Here is a 24,811-nt window from a genome sequence, read left to right on the forward strand (position 1 = left end):
AGCTTTGTAAAAGAGGCCATAAGTTATATGCAAATTGCTTGCTTTCTTTTTTTTGATAATTTAGGCTACCTCTCACTTATGTGATACTTAGTCTGAGGCCATAGTGTCAACCAAATATTCTTTATTTTTCTATTTCCAGAAACTCCTCCAGATGCTTTAATACTGGAATCACCCTTTACCAATATACGTGAAGAGGCAAAAAGTCATCCGTTTTCTGTGGTAAATACTTAAAACATATAGTGAGCACTGAAAACGCTTACCGGCATTACCTGCAGCTTAATTGCAACCAGCCAAAGGAAATCCATCATGGCTTCTATCCAAATGAAACCAATACAGAATTCCTGTGGCTAAATTAACAATCTATGGCAGTTGTTTTCAGGTTTTCAAGGGATTATATAGTAAATGCTATATTCTGTTTTTACATCTCTTGCAAAATATAAAAATTGTTGATAGTTCTTCTATGTCATTGCAAAAGACAAAAAAAACAGGAGCTTCTGGTAAAACAGAACACTGGTTCTACAGAGTCTGGGCAACTTGTCAGTTTAGTTGAAATGAGTGTTGTGTTAATTTTGAGCATGCTGTGTGATGAATCCATTTTTGGAGGTGGCAAACTTCTAATATATTGCCCTTCACCCTCCCTGGGAACTCTGTTCATCAGGTAATTCATTGGGAACTCTACCTTTCTTCTCCACCAACTCTAGACTCTTACGCTCCATCTCTGGCCCTATTCAGATTTAAGCTTCTTAACTCTTAACTTCTTATTCACCTGTTCAGTACCTATGTTTTATCATTCCCATAATAAATGTAACTCACTAATCTGTCATGTTTGTCCTGTCAAACAGGAGCTGTGTCTTATTTAATTACAGTTCTGCTTATTTCTAGTAAAGTAAAAGTAGGAAATGCCAGAGTCTCCAAGGGAGATAGCAAATGCTCTTAAGGATTATCTTCAAGAATTTGATACATCCAGGGAGTGATAAGTGGGTGTGGATGTCATTTGTTTAATAAAGATAAGATTACGAAAGCTGTTGAAAGAGAGGACGGATGTACACTTCTCCCTCCGTATTCCGTGGGGGTTAGGGACAGAGCCGGCCCACGAATATTAAAAAACCGCGAATAATATTCGGACCGGTTCTGCCCCTAAACCCCGCTTCCCCCGGCTATCTTAAGCCCTGAAAGCCCCCCCTTAAGCCTTACCTGGTGGTCTAGCTGGTTTTCAGGCAGGAATGATCTTCCCATGCTCCTGCCCCGTGCAGATCGCTCACAGGAAATGGCTGCCTTGAACTCCAGTAGTCTCTCGAGCCATTTCCTGTGAGCGATCTGCATGGGGCAGGAGCATGGGAAGATCACTCCTGCCCCAAAAACCTGCTAGACCACCAGGTAAGGCTTACAAGGTTTAAATTCCTGAAAAATGAAATTTTTTTTTGTTTGTTTTAAAACCACAAATAAGCAAATCCGTAGATACAGAATTCGCGATTATGGAGGGGGAAGTGTATTAAAACTGGGAAGATTGGAAATTCTAAAGTGATTCAACAGTTGAAGGCAGTAGAAGGGTTTGCATTGGATGAGTTTGGGATTGAATCTTATAAGGCATAAGAGGCTCTGGCTCCAGTGTTTGTGTTTCCAAGTGGTGCTAGGGGAATCAAAACTCAGGGGATTTTTTTTTTTGGGGGGGGGGAGGTTTAATGAGTCTTATATATTGGTTATTCATAAAGAAGGCAAACCCACTGAGGCCCAGATGCACTAAAGCCAGCGATCGTCACTAAACCTGTTTTAACAGCTTTAGTGATAATTGCTTTTACTGAACTGATGCTGAAAACAGCTCACCACATGGTTTTATGCATGATTGCTCATTGCCCGATCTGCCAATGCAAATAAGCTCATTAATATTGAAATGCCATGTAAACTATTAGAGCGATTGATGCTCTAACATGGCTTCCCAATGCACTAAAAAAAGTGATTTCACAATATCTGCCCCATTAGAAAAAAAGAAACCCCCCCCCCCACCGATGATAGCCCTCCACTACTAACCAGCACCTTGCCCCCTCTTCCCCGTGGCAAGGTGCTGGTTAGTAGTGCAAGAGGAATGCCCACTTCTTTCTGCCTTGCCAACCTTAACCCTCTGCGAAAAAAATTAGGGGCTAAACTGGAGAAGGAAAGGCTGGACAACAGGAGGGAGGAAGAGAGGGAGCATTTTTGGATGGGGGTCAGGGGGAGAGAGAGCTGTTGCACTGAGAGACAACAGATGAGAGAGATTATGCATGAGAATGTAATGTAATGCATTGTGCCGATTTAAGAGTTCCTATAAATGTCCTATTAATGAATTCCATCTGCCCTGATATCATGTCTCCATTGTAGCAAAGTCCTGGTGAAACTTTTCCCCGTGCTCATTACTAACAGTACCAAGATTATCAGGGGAAAAATCCAGATGTGAGTGGAGAAATGAATTTTTAGTGACATGTTGCATTTGAGATCACAGAATGCTTTAAGCATCGTCTCCACCATTTGGACATAGTCTTATACCTTCCTTTTTTTTTTTTTTTTTAAAGTTCAATCTGTTTATTGACTATTTCAAATATTACAAAGAACAGTAAACAGTCTGGTGCCTTCCTATTTCCTAAAAAATTCTCGATTACATTCTTCAATGCTATCCATGCACTTTTCTCACGTCCTTGCAAGAATTCATCAAAGTGCCTGTCTCTCAACAATTCTCTTATTTGTGGCCATACAAAAATGCCTTCCAAGAGAGGAGCACGAGCCAATCAGGGCACTAGACCCCTCCTTGTGTATCACATGATGCATCGGGGAGGGGCCTAAGGTCCAGGGGGATAGCAGAGCAGGAGGTGTTTGTAGTTCCTCTTGCTCCCAATGCAAGGTATGGACACCAGAGAGGGGAGAGGCGTGGGCATTGCGGTGGCAGGAGGGACTGGGCATCCCTCCTGCCATTTTGGTGCGGGGGTGGGGTGACAGCAGGAGTGAGTGGGCATCCCTCCTGCTGGTTTTTTTGGGAAATCGGGTGGGCCGGCAGTAGTCGTGGCAAGAGGGAGTGGGAATCCCTCTCTACTCGGGGGGGAGGGGGGTTGGCGATTGTCAGCTTTTTTTAATGGGACAGATGGTGCACGTTTAAGTCGCGCAGAACATCTGTCCCATAAAAAAAAAAGCAGAAGCCCTGGCTGCTTCTCCTGTCACTGCTGTAACTGAGCGATTGAGTCAGTGAGTTTGCATGCAAATGATTTGTACCTCCGTGCAAATCATTTGCATTCAAACTTGATAGTGAATCAATCGCTGTTTAAAAATCGACCAGAGAATCAGCCAACAGGGTATTGAGTCGCTATCTTTAGTGAATCTGGGCCTTGGTCCCTTTCAGGCCTACTAGTTCATGCTCAAAAGGTTTTCTAAGCAATCTCTGATCCCTTACAAAGATGCATTCCCTATCCCGCAGGCTGTAATGCTTCAAATGTCTCTCCTCTTATCAATCCCTATCACAGCTATTACTGGCAGGGTCCCTATCACTGACAGAGTCTTTGATTTTTTTATTTTTCTTCACCTACTCCAGGTCTCCTTGATTTTCCCTTACTGTCTTTTCAGGTCAGGGCCATGCCCTCCTGCTAGGGCTCAAAAATTTAAGTCTTATTAAGGTGGTGCAGGAAAGCACCACCTCCACATCATTGGGCTCATAAAGTGCATAGCTTAATCGTGAGCTAATAATCATTGCTATAAACGTTTGTTGAAGGTGCAAATCAGTAGTTTAGTTGTTTGCCCATGGAGGAGAGGAAGGGAGGGTGGAAGAGTTTGAAGGAGGATGTCAATTTGAAAGAAATGGAAAATACATTGACTTTATGGATTTTCACTTTTTTAATCTGTTATCCAGTATGGCCGAAGTAAACATTTGTTTGCTGTTTTTTTTGCTCTATTTATCTAGGAAGAGATTTTGGGGAGGGGGCAGGGGGGGAGAGAAAGAATTGTCATCACTATAACCTTATAAAAATTGTTGGTGAGGGTTTTTTTTTTGTAGTGGTTTGACTTTGTCATCTTAATGCTCCTCGTGATTTTTTTTTTTTTTCCTTTTCCTGCTAATACTTCTCTAAGATCTTGGACATGAGCTCTGCATACATTTTAAGCTGCCCTTTTGTGTTTCCCTTTCCCACTATCCTATACTGGAATTATAGTTCTACGCCCCCCCTTTACCCCTTGCTATCATGTCTGTCAATCCCCAATTTCTCATCGCATCTCTCCCCTTACTCCATAATTAGATTGTAAGCCGCTCAAAAGGCAAGCCCAATGGGCAGGATGAGCTAAAGGCCTAATATACGTGAAACATATAAGTCATAGTTGAAGGTTTGTTTATTTTTTTAATGAGTTCTGTACTGTACTTGCTTAAGATACTTATTTTTCTATACATGCATTGTTCAATAAGTTTAAGAAGGAATGATTCTGAGAAGGTTTTGGTACCTGGATGGAGAAAAAAATGGTAGCACTGGGCATTGTAGCCATGAGTAGCATATGGTTAAACTTAAAAGAAATGAACTTCCTTGAAGCAAGTTGGATATTAAAAAATGAATCTGGTCTTTCTGAACCTTCTACCAAAGTAGGTAATTGAATACTTGAGGCAAGGCAGGGTGGTGGTGGTGGTGGTGGTATAGACGGTATACAGTGCAATGTTTCATTTCCTGGCTTAATTTACCTCAGGCTCTAGTAATTTATATTAAGTAGCTTATTTGGCTGATTGGTGCATTATTTTCACATTTTTTTAGGTAATTCATTTCCTATCTATTTTCAGATTTATAGGTATTTCCCTGGCTTTGACTGGTTCTTTCTGGACCCGATCTCTGCAAATGGAATCAACTTTGCAAGTGATGATAAGTAAGTCATTTCTGTGTTGCTTTCATCTTGAACTGCACTGCTGTGTACCGTAACACGGCTTTAGTAGCAAACTTACTTTTACAAGGCTGTGCCTCCATTTCTTCTGTTAATAGCTAACAGCACGTTTCTATGGTACACCGATGTTTGAACGCAATACCAAAGCGCTTTGACAAAGCCGCACTGACAATTGCGTGCAGGGACAAATGCACACCGCCGCCTGAAGCCATTATTACCATTCGCATTAGCACTGTGAGGGGGGGTTCACTGAGAAATACTCGTGCTCAAGTTGAGGGGGGTTCCTCCCCACACCACCCGTCAGAGCAGAAGAGCTGGTGTTCAGGAGAAGAGTGGGACTTTTTTGGTATATTGGGGGGTGTTCCCCACACACACACCCTCAATGTGAGTGCGAGTATTTGTCAGTGTAATGGGGGTTTCCCCCCTCAGCGCTAACAGGAATGGTAATAATGGCGTCAGGCAGCGGCGCACATTTGTCCCTGTGCCAGTATCAGTCGCGCTTTTGACGGGTCATCTGTTTCTACAATATGTCTTTTGTTTTTGTTGTGCTCTGTGATTTGATGGAGAAATAGGCCTGAGGATTGTAAAGCATTTCTGTTTTTTAGCAAATGCTATAATCCTCATAATTACACGAGTTTGGTCTTACTACTTTTATGATGTGAATGAAAATAAAATTAAGCTGAATAATTGTACTGAGATAGTGGGCCCTTGCTTATCATCCTTTGACATCATCAGTGACACAACAGAGGGAAGGCCTCGGCGGGGAAGGCCGCAAAGCAGCCTGTTCAGTGCGTTGCCACCACCGCTGTTTTGGAGGCTTCAGAGTGGAGGTGTGTCAGGTTCACGGTGGGATGGTCGGTGGAGTTCAGCTACACAGAGGGATGGGATGGAGGGCTATAAAGACGTTGCAGAGGGAAGGCTGTGAAGCAGCCTGTTCAGAGCGCTGCCGCTGTTTTTGGAGGCCTCAGAGCTGCTGCACAAGGGAATGGGTGAGGCGAGGACAGATGCTGCACATGGGTGGGGGGAGAGAAAGGAAAAAAGAAGAATTGGGGTGGAGGGGAGGAAGGGAGAGATGATTAGCGAATCGGGCAGCACTAGTGTCAGGGAAGGAGTCGGGGAGTGTCGGGCTGTTTTTGGGGGACCAATATTAACTAGGGCTTATTTTTGTGGTAGGGTTTATATTATTTGGGATCAATTCCTTTTGTTTTTTGTTTAGGGCTTATATTAGGAGCATCTTTAAAAATCATTCTAGGGCTTATTTTCGGGGTAGATCTGATTTTCAGAGAAACACAATAGAAATTTATTTATTTATTCATTTTTATAGCCCGTCCTCCCCAGAAGCCCAGAACGGGTTACAATAAAATAAAATTAGGTACTTAGAACTTCCCTATCTGTCCCAAAGGCTCATAATCTAGTAAACAATTAATAAAAAATTAAAGATATAACAAATTTCCAAAAATGGTGAGGAAAGGGTATAATTCAAATTTAAAAAAGAAAAGAAAAAAGAAGATGTAAAAAGAATAAAATTAAAGTAAATCAAAAAGACTCAAAGTCCTAAAGCAGTCCAAAGCAAGACAGATGAGGTCTTTAACTACAGGGTAGCAGTACATCACACCCAACACTGGCAAGAAGGGCCCCGGACCGAGGCAACCGATGGCAGCAGATGACCAGGAAGACAACTACAACCCTAGAGTCAATCTTTGCCTGGCATCAAACATCAGCCAACAGCATCTCCTTTCCACCAATTTGCAGCTCCAGTCCATCCCAGCTCAGCATCCTCCACCCCGATGAGCAGACATCACCACTGGGCCATTCCCCACCAATTGCCGACAGCTGCCAAATCGTTGCCAGAGGAGGAACAGCAGCAGGGCCGATGCGTCGGGATCTGTGGCCGTGCGATGTCACCGATCACTGCAGGGCCCTCTAACTTCCCGCCAGCCAACTTCAAGGGCTGTCCTCCAGAAGCGCAGTCTTCAAGCTCCCTCTGATGCGCCATCCTCCCAGCAAACTGATCACAGGGAGCAACGCCCCCCTCCACCACACCTCACTGCAGCCCACGATCTTCCCTGCAGCCAAAGGTAAGGGCCCATTGCCATTAAGACCGTTAGAACCGACAGTTGGCACCGATCAAATGAAATAAAATTACAAATTCCCATCCAGCCTTGACAGATCAGAATCTGAGAAATGGGCATAGGATTTGATAAACTACCTCTGTGTTTATGATCAAAGCCATTTATACATTATATACAAAGATACTTATTTTGTACTTGGGGCGATGGAGAGTTAACTGGCTTGCCTAGAGTCACAAGGAGCTGCAGTTGAGCTGGGAGTTGAACCTCAGGTTATCAGGCTACTCCTCCATTCCAAGTTCAACAGCTTAGCTATGCACATTGCAACTGGAAGGGCCTTACACCTTGAAGTATCATTTCTATTTTTTAAATAATTTCTTGGGCCATCTCCCTTTCAAAATCTCGATTGCTTGGAGCTTGGGGATGCTCAGTTGTTCGACTTAAGAGGTACTTAGCGTGAAGAAGTTGGAAAACACTGCCATAGATACTTGCATCTTTTAACTGTTAGTACCTGCTTGCCTTGAAATGAATGGATATTTTAAACATTTATGTAACCTGAGCCAGAGAGAACAGAACAGTAATATGTGCAGCATCATTCCTCCCCTCTCACCCATCCCCTTGTGCAGCAGAACCCCACCGATCCTCCCACCTTGAGACTGACATACCTCTGCTCCAAGGCCTCCTAAAGCAGAAGAGGTGGGGGTTGCTGAATCGACGAGTCCGATTTTTTTCAGCAAATCAGGCAGCACTAGTGTCAGGGATGGAGTCAGGGAGTGTCGGGGACATTCGGTGGGGAGGGGGCTTGGGGGGTCGATGTTAACTAGGGCTTATTTTGGGGGTAGGGCTTATATTAAGAGCATCTTTAAAAATCACACTAGGACTTATTTTAGGGATGGGTCTTATTTTCGGAGAAACAGGGTATCTGTTTTGGGCAAGGTTGGATTTTTTAGTGCTGGACATAGAATAGCCATTTTCTAGTTGTTTGGGACTAATCCAATTGACGAGGATGGCGCTCTTTAAATCCAAAATATAAGGAAGATTAAATTTGGATAAAGTGCTAACTGGAATGGTTGTGTATTGAGAGTTTAATTGCTAGAATTGAGTTGAATGAGCAAGTAGCAATGTAGATTTTAGTGTGGTAATTTCATTATGGAAAAAGATGTCTTGAGCTGTGGACATAACTGCTGTTGCTATCTTTAGTAAATGAGAGTTTGAGTATTTTTAGCGTTTTATATAAGATCGCACATCTAGCTCACAGGTGAAGGAATGACCAACTTTAGTGAATAAGAGTCTGAATGAAAGTTCATGGAAGCCAAAATATTAGTATAAAGCAGCATTGTTAACTTCTGGCTTCTCAAGTACACTGGTACGAAGAGTTCTTCCTTTACCATAGGACTCTAGCTCTTCGGGATGGTGTTTTATAATCTTGGTTGTCCCCTTCCCCCAGCTTGCACCACATTACAAACTTTTGTGAAGTTTTTGGTTTGGTTTTGTATTTTGGCCTTCCAACTCTTCCTCTACCATTTCCCTTGAGCAGCACTCAGGGACCATTGCCATCTCCCAAGTCCCCTAGTTGGTAAACCGCTGTCCTCTATTACCCTCTAGCACAATGTATCTCAAACTGTGTGCCTCCTGGGATTCCAAGTGTGCCACGGCACACTGAGGAGGAAGTGAGGCGCCTGCCAGCTGACTTCCCTATGCGGTACAATGCCGGCGTTTCCCAATTCGCCAAAGGCCTGCATGTTTCCCCCTTCTCTTTAGCGTCCTCCAGCTTCCCTCCTGACCTCCCAGTCTCACCTTTTAAAGCTAATTACAGCAGCCTCCAGGGGATTGCCGGTAGGTAAAATGATTTTATTTTCAATTTAGTGATTGAAATGTCAGTTTTGAGAATTCATATCTGCTGTGTAATATTGTATGTATATGAAAAATGAATGAAAAAAATTGTATTCCAATTAGTAAAGGGGATGGGATCTGGGGCAGAGCTTGTGTGGGCCTAGGGAGGTCTGTGGTTGGGGTACTCAGTTGATATTTGTTAGACTTAGGGGGTACTTAGCTTGAAGTAGATGAGAAACACTGCTGTAGGCAATCAGCTGGCACTAGTGCCTCTCCTTGTCTCCGGCCTTCTTCCCTGCTGGCACCCCCTACTGGCGTCTCAAGGCCCATCTGGAGGGCCTCTGCACATGCGCGGATGTCGACGTGATTTATTTATTTATTTAGTCATTTGTTTAGCCCATCCTCCCAAAGGAGCCCAGAATGGGTTACAGGAGTACATTCATAGTATGGGTAGGACAAATGTTCACAGCATTTACAAACTTTACAGCATTTACAGTATAAACATAACATGCAGACTTATAGATACAGACTTAGTGGACATAGGGTGGTTTGGATTGCAGTATTTTCAGTGTAGATATACTAGGAAGTAGAATAGCTTTCCTTTGCAGGTGGGTGCATTTTTGTTGTCAGAAAAAGTGGGAATAGTTCAAGTTATATTTGCGGTGGCATGCGAGTTTTAGAGTTTTAGCCAGTGCCTCTCCTTCTCTCTGGCCCTCTTCCCTGCTGGCACCCTCTACTGGCATCTCAGAGCCCATCCAGAGGGCCTCTGCACATGCGTGGATGATGTCACACATATGCATGATGTCATCATGGTGATGTCCGCGCACTTCTGGGTGCCTCAAGCCATGGCTACTACCTTTAGAGTTTGAGACACACTGCCCTAGCACATGACTAGAAGAAGAGAGTGGTGTAAAAAAAAAAAAAAAAGCTTCAGGTGGAGGGAGGGGTTAGCTGAATGGAGACATCTAGTCACTGGATCTTCAGAAGTAGATTTTAAAGAAGCTGCTTCTTGCATTTTCAGTCTTTAATATTGAATAGTATTTGGCCTTTACATATGTGGCAGTGTGACAGAAAAATAATAGGAAATTATATAACTGGCATGTAATGGCATGAATGGTACAGATTATGGCAATACTATATGGGGCAAGATGTAAAGAAGGATAATTAAAATGTTAATACACAGTGGTTCTTTAATACACAGTGGAAATTCTACTTTACAGAGAGGGTGGTGGATGCCTGGAATGCGCTCCCGAGAGAGGTGGTGGAGAGTATAACTGTGACTGAGTTCAAAGAAGCGTGGGATGAACACAGAGGATCTAGAATCAGAAAATAATATTAAAAATTGAACTAAGGCCAGTACTGGGCGGTTCATAGACAACGGTGCGAAAGACAAAAGCGTGCACCGCGTGCCGCCACGCCACTCTAAATTACAGTTTTTAGGTGCTCCGACGGGGGGTTTTGTTGGGGAACCCCCCCAGTTTACTTAATAGACATCGCGCCGGCGTTATGGTGGGTTTGGGGGGTTGTAACACTCCACATTTTACTGTAAACTGAACTTTTTCCCTAAAAACAGGGAAAAAGTGAAGTTTTCAGTAAAATGTTGGGGGTTACAACCCCCCACACCCCCCACAACGCCCCCACAACGCGGCGCGATGTCTATTAAGTAAAGTGGGGGGTTCCCCCCCACACCCCCCCCCCCCGTCAGAGTGCTAAAAACAGTAATTTAGAGCGGTGCGGCGGCGCGCGCTGCACTCCATTGTCTGGGCGCGCCTTTGTCCCGGCGCGCTTTTGACCTGACACCGTCCTGGGCCGACTTGCATGGTCTGTGTCTGTATATGGCCATTTGGTGGAGAATGGGCTGGGGAGGGCTTCAATGGCTGGGAGGGTGTAGATGGGCTGGAGTAGGTTTTAACAGAGATTTCAGCAGTAGGAACCCAAGCACAATACCGGGTAGAGCTTTGGATTCTTGCCCGGAAATAGCTAAGAAAAAAAAATTAAAATTTTTTAAATTGAATCAGGTTGGGCAGGCTGGATGGACCATTTGGGTCTTTATCTGCCGTCATCTACTATGTTACTTTGTGATAGCGAAAACCCTTAATGGCCTAGGATAAGCTAGAATGTTGCCCAGTAAAACAATTCGTAACCACCATTTATTTAGTTCAAATTCTGTAATGGTAAACAATCTATCAACTTCTAGAGTGAAGGTGGTATTTCCAAAGCTATACTACCTATATCTATCAGCAATCTAGTAGAAATAATGCTAGGCTATCTGTATAGCTGTAGGTCCTAACTTCATCTTTTTATAGTTGCTTAAATTTAGCTAATTCTGTTTAAAAATTTCTTCCAATAAAGCTTGGGAGTTCTGTGTAACCTGCAGTGTCTGCTCTTGCTTTTGACCAGTGTGAAATACATTTCCTGCCCATTGCTTATTCTTCATGCTGAAGATGATCCAGTTGTCCCGTTTCATCTTGGAAGAAAGGTAACATGTCTTTAATGATTTCCCTGGGTTTGGTTTGGATTTTGTTTTGTTTTGGGAGTTGGTATTTTTGACAGCTGTTTAAAATTTTTGTTGTAAGAGAATATGATTCAACAGCCTCTCTCTCCCACTAAAACTGTCTAATTGGAACCAGTTTTTATCTGCACTTGTATAATTGTAATTATCATTTATAGGACTGACTTTGTTCCATCATTATTATTAATATACCTTATGGAGATTTGCAAATTGATTCAAATTCTTATGTAGTCCCATGTTATCACATACACTTCTCCCTCTGTATTCGCTGTAATAGGGGATTAACAGAACCGTGAATACAGAAAAACCGCGAATAACTTTTTCATATATTATTCGCTGTTTTCTATTAAAAACCATCGTGAATATAGTGAAACCACGAATAACATGGTGGGAGACCTGGTCTGTTCTTGAAGGAGAGGCAAAACACAGTGAAGAAAGTGCTGGGAATCAGCGATTTTCTCTGTAAACGCTTGGAATCAGAAATTTCTTTATGCAAACATAGAAACATAGAAATAGACGGCAGATAAGGGCCATGGCCCATCCAGTCTGCCCACCCCAATGACCCTCCCTATCTATCTCTGCGAATAGATCCCACATGTCTATCCCATTTGGCCTTAAAATCTGGCACGCTGCTGGCCTCAATGACCTGAAGTGGAAGACTGTTCCAGCGATCAACCACCCTTTCAGTGAAGAAGAACTTCCTAGTGTCACCGTGCAGTTTCCCGCCCCTGATTTTCCACGGATGCCCCCTTGTTGCCACGGGACCCTTGAAAAAGAAGATATCTTCTTCTACCTCGATGCGGCCCATGAGATACTTGAATGTCTCAATCATATCTCCCCTCTCTCTACGTTCCTCGAGTGAGTAGAGCTGTAACTTCCCTAACCGCTCCTCGTATGGGAGATCCTTGAGTCCCGAGACCATCCGGGTGGCCATTCTCTGGACTGATTCCAATCTCAGCACATCCTTAGGTAATGCGGCCTCCAGAATTGCACACAGTACTCCAGGTGTGGTCTCACCATGGATCTATACAATGGCATAATGACTTCAGGTTTACGGCTGATGAAACTCCTGCATATGCAACCTATGATTTGCCTTGCTTTGGATGAAGCTTGCTCCACTTGATTTGCAGTCTTCATGTTTTCACTGACAATCATCCCTAAGTCTCTTTCTGCTTCAGTTCTTGTCAGGATCTCGCCATTTAGAGTGTAAGTCTTGCATGGATTTTGGCTTCCCAGGTGCATGACTTTGCATTTTTTGGCATTGAAACTGAGTTGCCAGGACCTAGACCAGTGCTCCAGTAGAAGTAAGTCATGCATCATGTCGTCTGCCATTGAATTTTTGTCTATTGTGCTTTTGCTCACTACATTGCTTAGTTTGGCATCATCGGCGAATAATGTTATTTTACCTCGGAGCCCTTCTGCCAAGTCTCTTATATAGATGTTGAACAGGATCGGGCCCAGGACGGAGCCCTGTGGCACTCCACTTATCACCTCTGACATTTTGGAGGGGGTGCCGTTCACCACTACCCTCTGAAGGCTACCTCCAAGCCAGTTCCCAATCCATTTGGTCAATGTGTCGCCCAATCCTAAAGAACTCATCTTGCTCAGCAACCTGCGGTGTGGTACGCTATCAAATGCTTTGCTGAAGTCCAGGTAAACGATGTCCAGGGACTCCCTAACATCCAGCTTCCTCGTCACCCAGTCAAAGAAGCTGATCAGGTTGGATTGGCAGGATCTCCCCTTAGTAAATCCATGTTGGCGGGGATCCTATAGATTCTCCTCGTTCATGATCCTATCCAATTGGCATTTGATTAGAGTTTCCATTAGTTTGCTCACTATTGATGTGAGACTCACTGGTCTGTCTGTAATGCAAGCTGATGTAATTTGGGAGGGAGGAGCCAGCAAGCTAAAAACCATGAATAATCGAAACCGCGAATGCTGAAACCGCGAATACGGAGGGAGAAGTGTAGATTGAATTTTTACATACTGAAAAAGCCTGAGTTAATTGATGCTTCCCGATGTATATATCCTTGTCTTATTGGGTACATTGAGAATTTAGATCTAGTGCTTGATTGTCATTTGAAGGTAACTTGAGTTTTGCTTTAAAAAAAAATTGTAGCATGAGTACCACTTGAAGCAAAAACTCTCATGAATATTGTTTTCCAAACTTATCTGCTCATCAAGGCCCACTACCTGTTCTCGCAACCATATTCCTTCATCCTGGTTGAAGACTCCCTCTCCCAATCTGCTTCCCCTATCTTTATCAATGATCTGCAACAGCTTAGAAACAGAGAAACATGACGGCAGATAAAGGCCAAATGGTCCATCCAGTTTGACAATCTTGCAGCATTTACTATCTTCTCCTCTCCCTAAGAGATCCTACATTCCTATCCTATACTTTCTTGAATTCAGACACAGTCTTTTTCTTCACCATCTCTACCCTGAGACTATTCCACGCATCTACTTCCCTTTGTATAAAAATGTATTTCCTTAAATTACTCCTGAGTTTATCACCTCTTAACTTCATCCCTTTCGCTCTCACTCTGGAGTTTCCTTTCAATTGAAAGAGGCTCGCCTCATGCATATTTATGCTATGTAGGTATTTGAACATTGCTATCATCTCCCCTCTACCGCCTTTCCTTCAAAGTATACTTATTGAGATCTTTAAGTCTGTCCCCATACACCTTATGACAAAAATCATGCACCATTTTAGTAGCCTTCCTCTGGACCGACTCCATCCTTTTTTATATCTTTTTGAAGGTACAGTCTCCAGAATTTTACGCAATATTCTAAATGAGGTCTCACCAGAGTCTTATACAGGGGCATCAATACCTCCTTTTTCCTACTGGCCATACCTCTTCCTATGCACCTCTTCTGGCTTGAATATCTGAATAAATTCATGTAAACCATTCTGAGCGCCCCTGGGAGAATGGCATAGAAAACTAAATGAATAAACGGAACGATTTTAGTTCCTAAACCCACTGTAATTACACTTAACACTCTCTCGGATGCATTGGCACGTATGAAGATGCCCTTGTGTCAGAAATTGGAGTCCTTGTCGGGACAAATAATTAGTCATTCAGAAATTATATTTTTGGGAAATAAACTTGAGATAGCTGTAAAGGATGTTACAAAAGTAATGGCTGATCAAGCATCTTTATCTAAAAATTATGTGTATTTAAATAGGAAAATTTGAGAATTTAGAAACTACTTTAGGGGAAAGATTCTGTCTTATCATTTTTCCAAAAGTACCTTCGGTTACTCCTCTGCTTACTTTTAAACATTATCTTTCTGAAGTTGTGGAAGTTCCTGAGCAATTCTACCCACTGATTTATTTCATTCCATCTTATGTTAAAAAAAAGACTGCTCAAGTAGTTGCACCTGATTTACTGCTACTACTTATTTCTATAGCACTATCAAGCTTACGCAGCATTGTACACCAAAACATGGAAGAGACAATTCCTGTTTGCATGAGCTTATGATCTAGTTGAGACAGACAAATTGGACAAAAAGGTGCATCTATACGCAATGCATGGCATGAATTACAGAGGGAATGATAATACAGTTATGGGAGCTTAGCAGGTGAGTTTGAATTTGGAATTAAAAGCAGCTTCAAAGAAGTGGGCTTTGAGTCTGGATTTGAGTACCACCAGGCAGGGCAGGATTAATTCTTCGAGGGCCCCTAGGCACACAAGTACAAGTGACGTTAGAGGAAACGCTTCCGATGCAGCCGCGGATCGCAAGAGGAGCTAACGCTCACGGCTTTGAACAGGCAGCAAGGGAGCCGGCCAGAAACAAAGCACACGCCGGAGGGAGGCACAGAAGAAAGGACGGGAGAAGGCCGTGTTGGGACTCGTGAGGGAGCACAAGCTGGGCTGTGGGTTGGACACTTGATTTAAAGGTTTGCTGCTGCTGGATAAGAAAAGCAGCAGCGGCAGAATAGGGAGGGTGGTTCTGACGGCAGGCCCTCCTGACCATTTCGGACTCTAGGCCCATGCCTACTGCGCCTACCCTTTAATCCGGCCCTGCCACCAGGGACAAGCTAGACTAGATGGACCTTTATCTGACATCATGTTTCTAGGAGTCGGGCAGTTTGTTCCAGGTATACAGCGCCGCAAAGTAGAAGGGATGGAGTCTGGATTGGCCATAGAAGAGAAGGGTACAGATAAGAAAGACTTACCCGATGAGTGGCATTCCGTGGGTGGAGTATGAGGAGAGATACTGAGGAGTTGCAGAGTGAATACACTTGTAGGTCAGTAAGAGGAGTTTGAATTGTATGCAGAAATGGATAGGAGCCAATGAAGTGACTTGAGATGGGTAGTGTGGGCATAGTGACATTTGCAGAATATGAGTCATGCAAAAGAGTTGCAGAGAAGCAAGTTGCAGTAGTCTAGGTGAGAGGTGATCAGGGTCTTAGCAGTGTACTCTGAGAGGAAGGGTCGGATTTTGGCGATGTAGAGAAAAAAATGACAGGTTTTTGCAGTCTATTGGATTTGTGAAGAGAAGGAGAGAGATGAGTCAAAAGATTATCCCAAGGATATGAACTGACTAGACAGGGATGATGAGGGCGGAAATGGGGGAAGAGGGAGAGGCAAGTTTAGGAGGAAAAATAAGGAGCTCCCAACATGTAATTAAACTCCGGAATCTGTTGCTGGAGAATGTGGATAAATCAAGTTAGCTTAGCGGGGTTTAAAAAAAGTTTGGATAATTTCCTAAAAGAGAAGTCCATAGGCCATTATTGAGATGGCTTGGGGAAATCCTCTGCTTATTCCTAGGAAATATGATTGACAGTTTTTTGCAAGCAACTTTCTAGTTCAGATACAAGTCCCTAGCATTCAGGACCACTAGACACATCTACAAGAAAGAAGATTACCGAGGTAAGAACCTAATCTTTCTTTTCTGTTGTCTGCTTTGGTCTTAGAATTCAAACAGATCTAGATTTTTGTTTTTGAACTATGCACTAGTTTGTTCCATTAAAATGTGAGTACAAATTAAGCATGAGTCATTTTGCTAGTTTTAATTCTGCATTGCTGATCTATTGGTTTTATCCTTGTGTTTTTCTGCAGCTTTATAACATTGCTGCACCATCTCGGAGCTTGCGTGACTTTAAAGTGCAATTTGTCCCTTTTCAAAAGGATCTAGGATACAGGCACAAGTATATCTATAAGAGTCCAGAGCTACCTCAAATTTTGAAGTAAGTGGAACTCAAGTGCAAGTTATCTTGCCACAACAGTACCATAAAGCAGAAAAATTAAGCTCCCTTTCTAGGATATAAAATTGTCTTGTGTCAGTTTCCATCTGATTTTCTATTCTGTTTTAGGGCCATAGTTGGTTTGATGTGGCTCCTCTAATCCATGCTTCTTCCACAGCATTCTGACAAGAAGTTCTTGTTCCATTACAAGTCTTCCTCTAACAGAGTTCAAAGAACAGGGCCAATGGAATTTCATCAGCATGTTTATAAAAAGTGTAAAGGTGGTGGTGGTGGGGAGAGCTAATTTGTTGTATTCAGAGTTCAGAATCTAATTTGTAAATGTATACAAGTCAGAAAGATGCATACTAAGAAAGTGTCCACAAAAATGTGCTCAGATTTCTTTCTGTAAAGCTCCCTTTCCCATGGCATTTTCTGTAGTCAGTCGGGAGATGCACCAGAGTACTGCAGTTCAAGATTCATCCTATAGGGAGCAACATTTCTTGTAAGGTTCTCTGGACAGACCACTTTATCTCTAGAATTTAAGAAAAACACCTTCCTAAGTGCTGTTAACAGGTGAGCTCGTCCTGGAATTCTTCTAACCAGTTGAGAAAGCAATTCCATTCTGTCAGCGAAAGAGAAAAGCTGAGTGCTTTGTTCTGTTCCTGGGACAAAGAAAGTTATAGCACCTTTTTTGTTTTGGCCTTTCCTTTGGCTTCCCTGATCACCAAAGTTCTCTAGGAATTCACGGAGTTAGCCCTCTAGAATCTGTCCTTACTGTATGATGGTGGCCAATTGAGCCTTACAATTCTCTAGATCTAAGAAAAGAAAGGTTTGTGAACCATCAGGTAAGGATTTTTTTTTCTGTAACTCTAATACAGAACAAGGTAAAATAACACAAATAAAACAAAATGGAAAAGTGATTGAAATGAACATCAATGATACATTGAGTAGCACCCACTCATTATCTCTGTGACCACCACAGGACTATCACCTGGAAAGAAAATGCAGTATACCACCATATTCTAAAAAATAATTAATGGAAACACTTTTAAAACAAAGAGTGGTGAAGTTTTTGGAATCCGATGGATTACAGGACTGGAGGCAACATGGATTCACTAGAGGTAGGTCTTGTCAGACAAATCTGATCAATTTCTTTGACTGGGTGACCAGAGAATTGGATAGAAGGAGAGTGCTAGATGTGGTATATTTAGATTTTAGCAAAGCCTTTGATAGTGTTCCACACAGATGTCTAATAAATAAACTGAGTGCCCTCGGGATGGGCCCCAAAGTGACAGGTTGGGTCAGGAACTGGTTGAGTGGAAGGTGGCAGAGGGTAGGAAAGGGATATTACCATTGGTGTGCCTCAAGGTTCTGCTCTTGGGCATGTTCTTGTTAACATTTTTATAAACAATATTGCTGAAGAACTCTCAGGTAATATTTGCCTCTTTGTAGATGATAACCAAAATCTGCTATAGAGTAGACACCCCGGAAGTTTGAAGAATGGTCTGAAATTTGGCAGCTAAAATTTAATGCTAGGTCATGCATTTGGGCTGCAAAAACTCAAGGGAACGGTACAGTTTAGGGGATGAAGAATTTGTGTGTACAACAGAAGAGCGGGACTTGGGTGTGATTGTATGTGATGATATTAAGGTGGCCAAACAGGTTGAAAAGGTGACTGCAAAAGCTAGAAGGATGCTAGGGTGCATAGGGAGAGGTATGGCCAGTAGGAAAAAGGAGATATTGATGCCCCTGTATAAGATTCTGGTGAGACCTCATTTAGAATATTGTGTACAATTCAGAAGACTACACCTTCAAAAAGATATAGAAGGATGGCGTCGGTCCAGAGCAGTGGTTCTTATCCCAATCCTCCGGGCATACCCTACCAGTCAGGTTTTCAGGATATCCACAATGAATATGCATAAGAATTGCCGCTGCTGGGTCAGACCGGTGGTCCATCGTGCTCAGCAATCCGCTCACACGGCGACCCTCTGGTCATGAGATAGATTTGCATGCACTGCCTCCTTTTAATGCAAATCTATCTACTACATATTCAATGTGGATATCCTGAAAACCTGACTGCCTGGGGGTGCTTTGAGAACTGGGTTGAGAACCAGGCTACTAAAATGGTGCGTGGGTTTCGTCATAAGGTGTATGGGACAGACTTAAAGATCTCAATATGTATATTTTGGAGGACATGCAGGAGAGGGGAAATATGTTAGAGATGTTTAAATAACTACATGGCGTAAATGCACATGAGTCAAGTCTCTTTCACTTGAAAAGAAGCTCTAAAATGAGAGGGCATAGGATGAAGTTAAGAGGTGATATACTCAGGAGTAATCTAAGGAAATACTTTTTTTACAGAAAGGGTGATAGATGCAGGGAACAGACTCCTGGAAGAGGTGGTGAAGACAGAGACTGTGTCTGAATTAAAGAAAACGTGGGCTAGGTACATGGGATCTCTTAGCAAGAGGAAAAGATAATGGTTACTGCAGATGGGCAGACTAGATGGGCCATTTGGCCTTTATCTGCCATCATGTTTCTATGATATGGTAATATTATACATTCATCTGATATGGTAATATTATACATTCATCGGTGATGCATGTATCAACATCAGTCAATATTGGCTAGCAATCTGTAGACTCTCCAGACCTAGATTTTGTCAATTTTTTTTAGGACAGTGCCAAATAGATGAAGATCCCCAATGCTCTTCTGCATGATGGGAGAGATACAGAGCCTCTTATGAATTCTTAGGCTATGAGATCACTGGATTTGAACCTGTCATTCAGCACCTTGGTATATAAATCATAGTCATCTTAATACTTAATGTACACACACAAACAATCATTGATAAAACAATCTTTCCTTGTGATGAGAAAATTACAATCCATCAGAAAATACTTTGAAACAGAAACTTTACAAATTTTAGTGCAAACCCTAATCATATCTCGACTAGACTACTCTAATGTAACACTAGTTCTTTGCTCTAAAATGTTGCTATCGTGTCGACAACTAGTTCAAAATGCAGCGGTAAGACTCGTATATGGACTATGGAAATTGTAACACATTGACTGCCCATAACCACATGGATCAAGTTTAAATTAATGCAATACAAACAAAAAAGGAAGAACCAACAGACTCTGCAGACAAAACAAGGAAAACTGCAGTAACACGTACAATGATACAAGCAAAGTTTATTAAATTGATTGTGGTTAAAAACAACACCTTAAAATTAAACCACGGGACCCATCACGGTCCGTGTTTCGGTACACGGACCATGTTGGGTCCCGTGGTTTAGTTTTAAGGTGTTGTTTTTAACCGCAATCAATTTAATAGACTTTGCCTGTATCATTGTACGTGTTCCTGCAGTTTTCCTTGTTTTGTCTTCAAGTTTAAATTAGACATCACTGCCTTTAAAATCCTGAGAGAATGCCCCCGACTACCTAACAGAGTTGGCCATCCAATGTGCCTTCAACAGAAATTCCTCCAGAAATCTTTTCCACTTAAAACGTTTTCCCAGTATGTAGCAATATAGAGTCTACCAGGCAAATTACCTTATCTATCTGATATCAATTAGCAAAATGCTGGAACCAACTACCACTTACACTGTGATCTTGTGACCACTATCTCTGGTTCAGAAAACTATTAAAAGCATTTCTGTACCTCAACAGAGAGCCAACCCTGAAATGGTAATTGTAAAAGCCCATTTCTAAACTGTCTAATGCAACTCCTGGGGCATAACGATGAGCTAAAGATGACCTACTTGAACTTGTTACTTATATATTTATAACTATGACCTAATTGTACTGATCTACCTGTTCTAGCAATTCTAATGAATGTCTAAGTCAAACTGTCCATTGCAACTTCTTGGGTAACTGGCCTAAACTCTTGTAATGTAATCTGACCTTTGAGCAGGGTAACTTGCCAAACCCTGCCCTTAGTTGCCCGGGAATAATGACAATTGTACAAATATTTTCCAATCGGTTATTTTTTATTAGCGTTATCAAGATCATCTTTCATTAGGCATTTGTACAAGAAGATATAAAGCCAAGCATGTCAATGCACATCTCTCCTGACAAATATGATCTCAAAGAAGTCTATACTGGCGCACTCCTTTATACCTTCACACTGATCAGTATGACATCACACCTGTCAACCAATCAGCCATCATAGGCTGTCCTTACGTTTTTTGAACAAAGAAAATTCCTCTTACATAGTTACAAGCTCAAGGAAAAGTTTTAAAAATCATATTTTTGTTTACATCAATTTCTGAATGCACAACACATTATAACATACCCAATGAACACTTTGTCATTCTCAAAAAGTTTAAATCAAAACAGTCTTCTGACCAAAACTCAGTAATGCTGACAGCTTCAAATTTCACTAACACACACAAGAACTGAAAGACCTAGACCCCCCCTTACTGAGAATTTCCTAATATGGGCTTAAAGGAGTCTCCTCGAATGTCACAGTATCGAGAGAATTGCCTAGCTTAAAGGTGAGAGAGGTCAAACTACAGATGTGGTACTTTTCAGGACTTTTTCTTAAAGTTTCTTGAATCTTATATATGTAAAACATTTGAAATTAAATACAAATCATTCTGTCACACATCCTACATGCCATACATCACACATTCGGGGCCCCAAACATTCATAGGTCCATACGACATATTTCATTCATATTTAATACAAGGAAGCTTTTCTTCTATACCCAGCATTGGAATGCCAGGCACATCTGTTTTCACTCAGACCATGAGGATTCATGACAATCCAGACAAAGAACACTAGCAACCCAGGCCTTTTCTAAGCGGGAAAATTTCAGTATTTTTTACACCAAGAAGAAGAGAGACAAAGAAAGACAGAAGCCAACATGGAGGAAGATTAATACAGAATGGAGTCATTAATACTTCTATGTATTATTATTTATACATATCCTGATTTCCATATGATCCTGCCCCACCTAACACCTCACACAAATAGTGAATTCCCTTTTACCTATGCTATATATTAGTTTCCTGGTCTTTTGTTTATTATCCTGACTTTTCAAAGTTTTAAATGTGTTTGCATGTATATAAGACCCTCTGGTCAGGACTGAAAGATCTCTGTCATGCCCTGCTATTGTTTCTTTTGCACAATTTACGCCATCCAGGCCTTCTACACCTTGAAACTGAATAAGTATAAATGTGCAATAGAAAGCCTGATTAACATAACATATATTTATTGTGGATATCCTGAAAATTGATGGCTGTGGTGGAGGGCAGACGCGAACGGAGGTAAGAGGTGCTGCTGGACAGGGGGAGCAGAAAAAGGAAGGGAGGCCTACTGCTGGACAGGGGGAGCAGGAAATAGGTGCTGATGGACAGGGGGGTCAGAAAAAGGAAGGGAGGCGTACTGCTGGACAGGGGGAGCAGGAAAGAGGTGCTGATGGACGGGGGGGAGAAAAAGGAAAGGAGGCCTACTGCTGGACAGGGAGAGCAGGAAAGAGGTGCTGCTGGACAGGGGAAGAGGTGCTGATGGACGGGGAGGGGGAGAAAAAGGAAGGGAGGCCTACTGCTGGACAGTGGGAGCAGGAAAGAGGTGCTGATGGGACAGGGGGAAAGAAAAAGGAAGGGAGGCCTACTGCTGGACAGGGGGAGCAGGAACAAAGAGAGAAGGGCTGCTGCTGGATAAGGGGAGCAGTGAAGGGGTGGTGGTGGACACAGAGGAGGTAAAAGGAAGGGAGAATGGACAGGGGGAGCAGGCAAGGGGTGGTGGTGGACAACCGAGGAAAAAGAAAGACAGACATACAGAAAGCGGCTAAGGAGAGAGAGATAAAGAAATAAAGACAGACACACACACATATATTCTAGCACCCGTTAATGTAACGGGCTATAAGACTAGTATTTGCTATATAGTTTATTGAGAGGTTTATTCAGGATCAATGATAGAAATTTACCTGTAAGTCTCGTATTATGTTATTTTATCTAAGCAGGTTTCTAAGATCCTTTTCCTCTCTTATAAATAATAGCTTTGATATGGTCAGTAATTTACTGTGTAGTTTCCTGACATCCATTTAAGGTTTGGTATTTTTCAGGATTTCCCCAATGAATATGCATGAGATCTATTTGAATGCATTGCCTCCATTGTATGCAGATAGCTCTCATGCATATTCATTGGGGATATCCTGAAAACCCAACCTGGCAAAGGCCCTGTCTCGCCAGTGGACCACCGGGGACCTACCGGTAGACCTGCAAGGACACCAGTAGGGAAGGGGAGGGGCAGGCTAGTTGTACAAAGTTACTAGGAAGGCGGGATTGATGGCAACTCCAGCTCGTCGCACTACTAGATCACCAGGGCACTACTGGAGGTCCGCGGTTGGTGTGAGTTGAGGTTAGCTTAAATATAAACTGAGATCCCCCCATTTTTGGGCCACTTTTTTGCCCAGAAATCTCGGTTTATATTTGAGTATATACGGTAGTTATTTTTATGTAAGAAAGAGTTATTTAAAAATGAAAAAAAAAACAATGAGTTTCACCAGATGCAATCTTCTCTTTGTAGGGAATTCCTGGGAAGTTCAGATCAGCAATGAAAGCAAAAAGTATTCCGACTGAAAACCCAGCTGCTTTAGAGCATGAAAAACTTTATTGTTGATCAGTTGCACTTTATCCTTTGGACATCAGAGTGGCCGGGCTACATCTTAAGATGCTACGCTGCATTGGGAAATCCACTAAGCTCTTGGTGTTGGAGTGTTAAATACGACAAGAAAAAGGAACACAATTTGCTAACCTTTTTGTTTTTGTTTTGACGCCAGTGAGGAAAAATGCATGAGTTTGAAGGATTAATAAAACTTGAGCACAACATGAACTTTTAAATGAATAAGACAAATAGTAGTTTTTGTCGCAATATGAACATTCTTAGGAAAATAAGACAACAAAACAATGCAAAAAGATAATGTCTTTTCTTTGCTTGTTAAAAATTTTTCAAACACTCCGAAGGAAAAAAAATGTTTGATTTTGTTAGAACCCTCACTCAAGTGGCAAGAGCTGCACATTCCCATGTGGCAGGCCCCTGGTTAATTCCTTAGTTGGGTCTTTCATATTTTAGGTTGGCTGGGGTTGGGGATGCTGTGGAGATGGCATTCATAGCCCCTGGGATAGAAGTTGTCAACCTCAATAAATGACCACACCTAGTGTCTGAATTCAGAGCCAATGGTGCAGGTTTCTAAAAGAAACCAGGTACAGGATCCTGACACAAGGCTATCATTGCAATATGTTGGATATAAAATAGGGGATACTTCCCAGTTTGGAGAAGCTTTGTAAACATTGAATTAAATGTAAAACTACCTAACAGATTTATTATAATTGTGATTTCAGCCATTCCTGTGTAACATAGAAGTAGAAATCGTGAACATTCCGAATGATGAAGTTCGTGAAGCATGACATGTTTAAAGAAACGAATGCCCTATGTTTCAAACAATCAGATAGCATGGAGTCCAGCTGAATATACAGCCTCTCATATAAGCAAGCATTAAGGCACAACTGGGTTTTATATAGTGGATGAATATTGGTATACCTCAGGTGCATCAGTTGACAAATGGAGATAGTCCATTATCACATAGACCCTGGAATAACTTATTGTAAACTATAAATTAAAAAAAAAAATTGTTCTATAATGTTTCCGTCTAACCCACATTGTTGTACTGAGATTGATATTGAATGGAAACAAAAGCCAGCCAACAATTAGGTTTTTTTCTGACAATTTTTAAATGACTATTACAGAATTGCTTTTAAATATCCTCCTTGATTGGTTTGCACAAGATCACTATTCTGACGTTTTCTTCATATGCTGAGCCTTCTTTTGTATAGTGGCATTGCTTTTCCTCCTGCTATACTGCACACCTGAGGAATGACACAGTAGCTAATGATGTACCCAGTTTGTTGTTCATATTGCAACTGCTTTAGGGAACTCGTCTGTAAAAGCTTCAATAAATCTAGACTAACCCTTCACATGAAAGAGAAAAAAGTTCATTATTGATTCACTGGTAGCTATTGGCTTAAACTTCTGACTGATTTCCTGCTGTCACACCTGAAATCCTGTTGAAACTGAGCCAGAGAGCATTTAAGAGGCATTCCAAATAAATTATTTTCATCAAACCACAGTTATTTAAAGGCCACAAATATAGCAGACTTGTTTGTATTGATGAAATTGCTCCATATTTTCAGAACAAAAAATATTTACCTGTCAATATTCAACTGGTGATGGTCAAGGTTTTCTTAAGTGCTAGTTGCCATTGTTTGAATTAGTCCTAGATATTTGGTGCCAGCAGTGTTTGGCAGTGTCTGGAGGATATCCA

At 42.0% G+C, this 24,811-nt stretch overlaps 1 protein-coding gene across 6 annotated transcripts in view; it reads left to right on the forward strand.

The window, feature by feature from the left end:
- Positions 1-24,464, forward strand: part of ABHD12 (abhydrolase domain containing 12, lysophospholipase) — a 214,640-nt gene extending 190,176 nt beyond the window's left edge. For all 6 annotated transcript variants that reach the window (XM_033936457.1, XM_033936454.1, XM_033936455.1 and 3 more), the window contains 5 exons: positions 140-219; positions 4,778-4,860; positions 11,178-11,256; positions 16,356-16,483; positions 23,017-24,464. In XM_033936457.1, coding sequence (XP_033792348.1) covers positions 140-219; positions 4,778-4,860; positions 11,178-11,256; positions 16,356-16,483; positions 23,017-23,047 — 401 coding nt within the window. In that variant the 3' untranslated portion in view covers positions 23,048-24,464. The remainder of the gene's footprint in view (positions 1-139; positions 220-4,777; positions 4,861-11,177; positions 11,257-16,355; positions 16,484-23,016) is intronic.
- The last annotated feature ends 347 nt before the right edge of the window (positions 24,465-24,811 follow it).

Source organism: Geotrypetes seraphini, chromosome 3 (assembly GCF_902459505.1).
Source record: "Geotrypetes seraphini chromosome 3, aGeoSer1.1, whole genome shotgun sequence".
Lineage (NCBI taxonomy): Eukaryota > Metazoa > Chordata > Amphibia > Gymnophiona > Dermophiidae > Geotrypetes > Geotrypetes seraphini.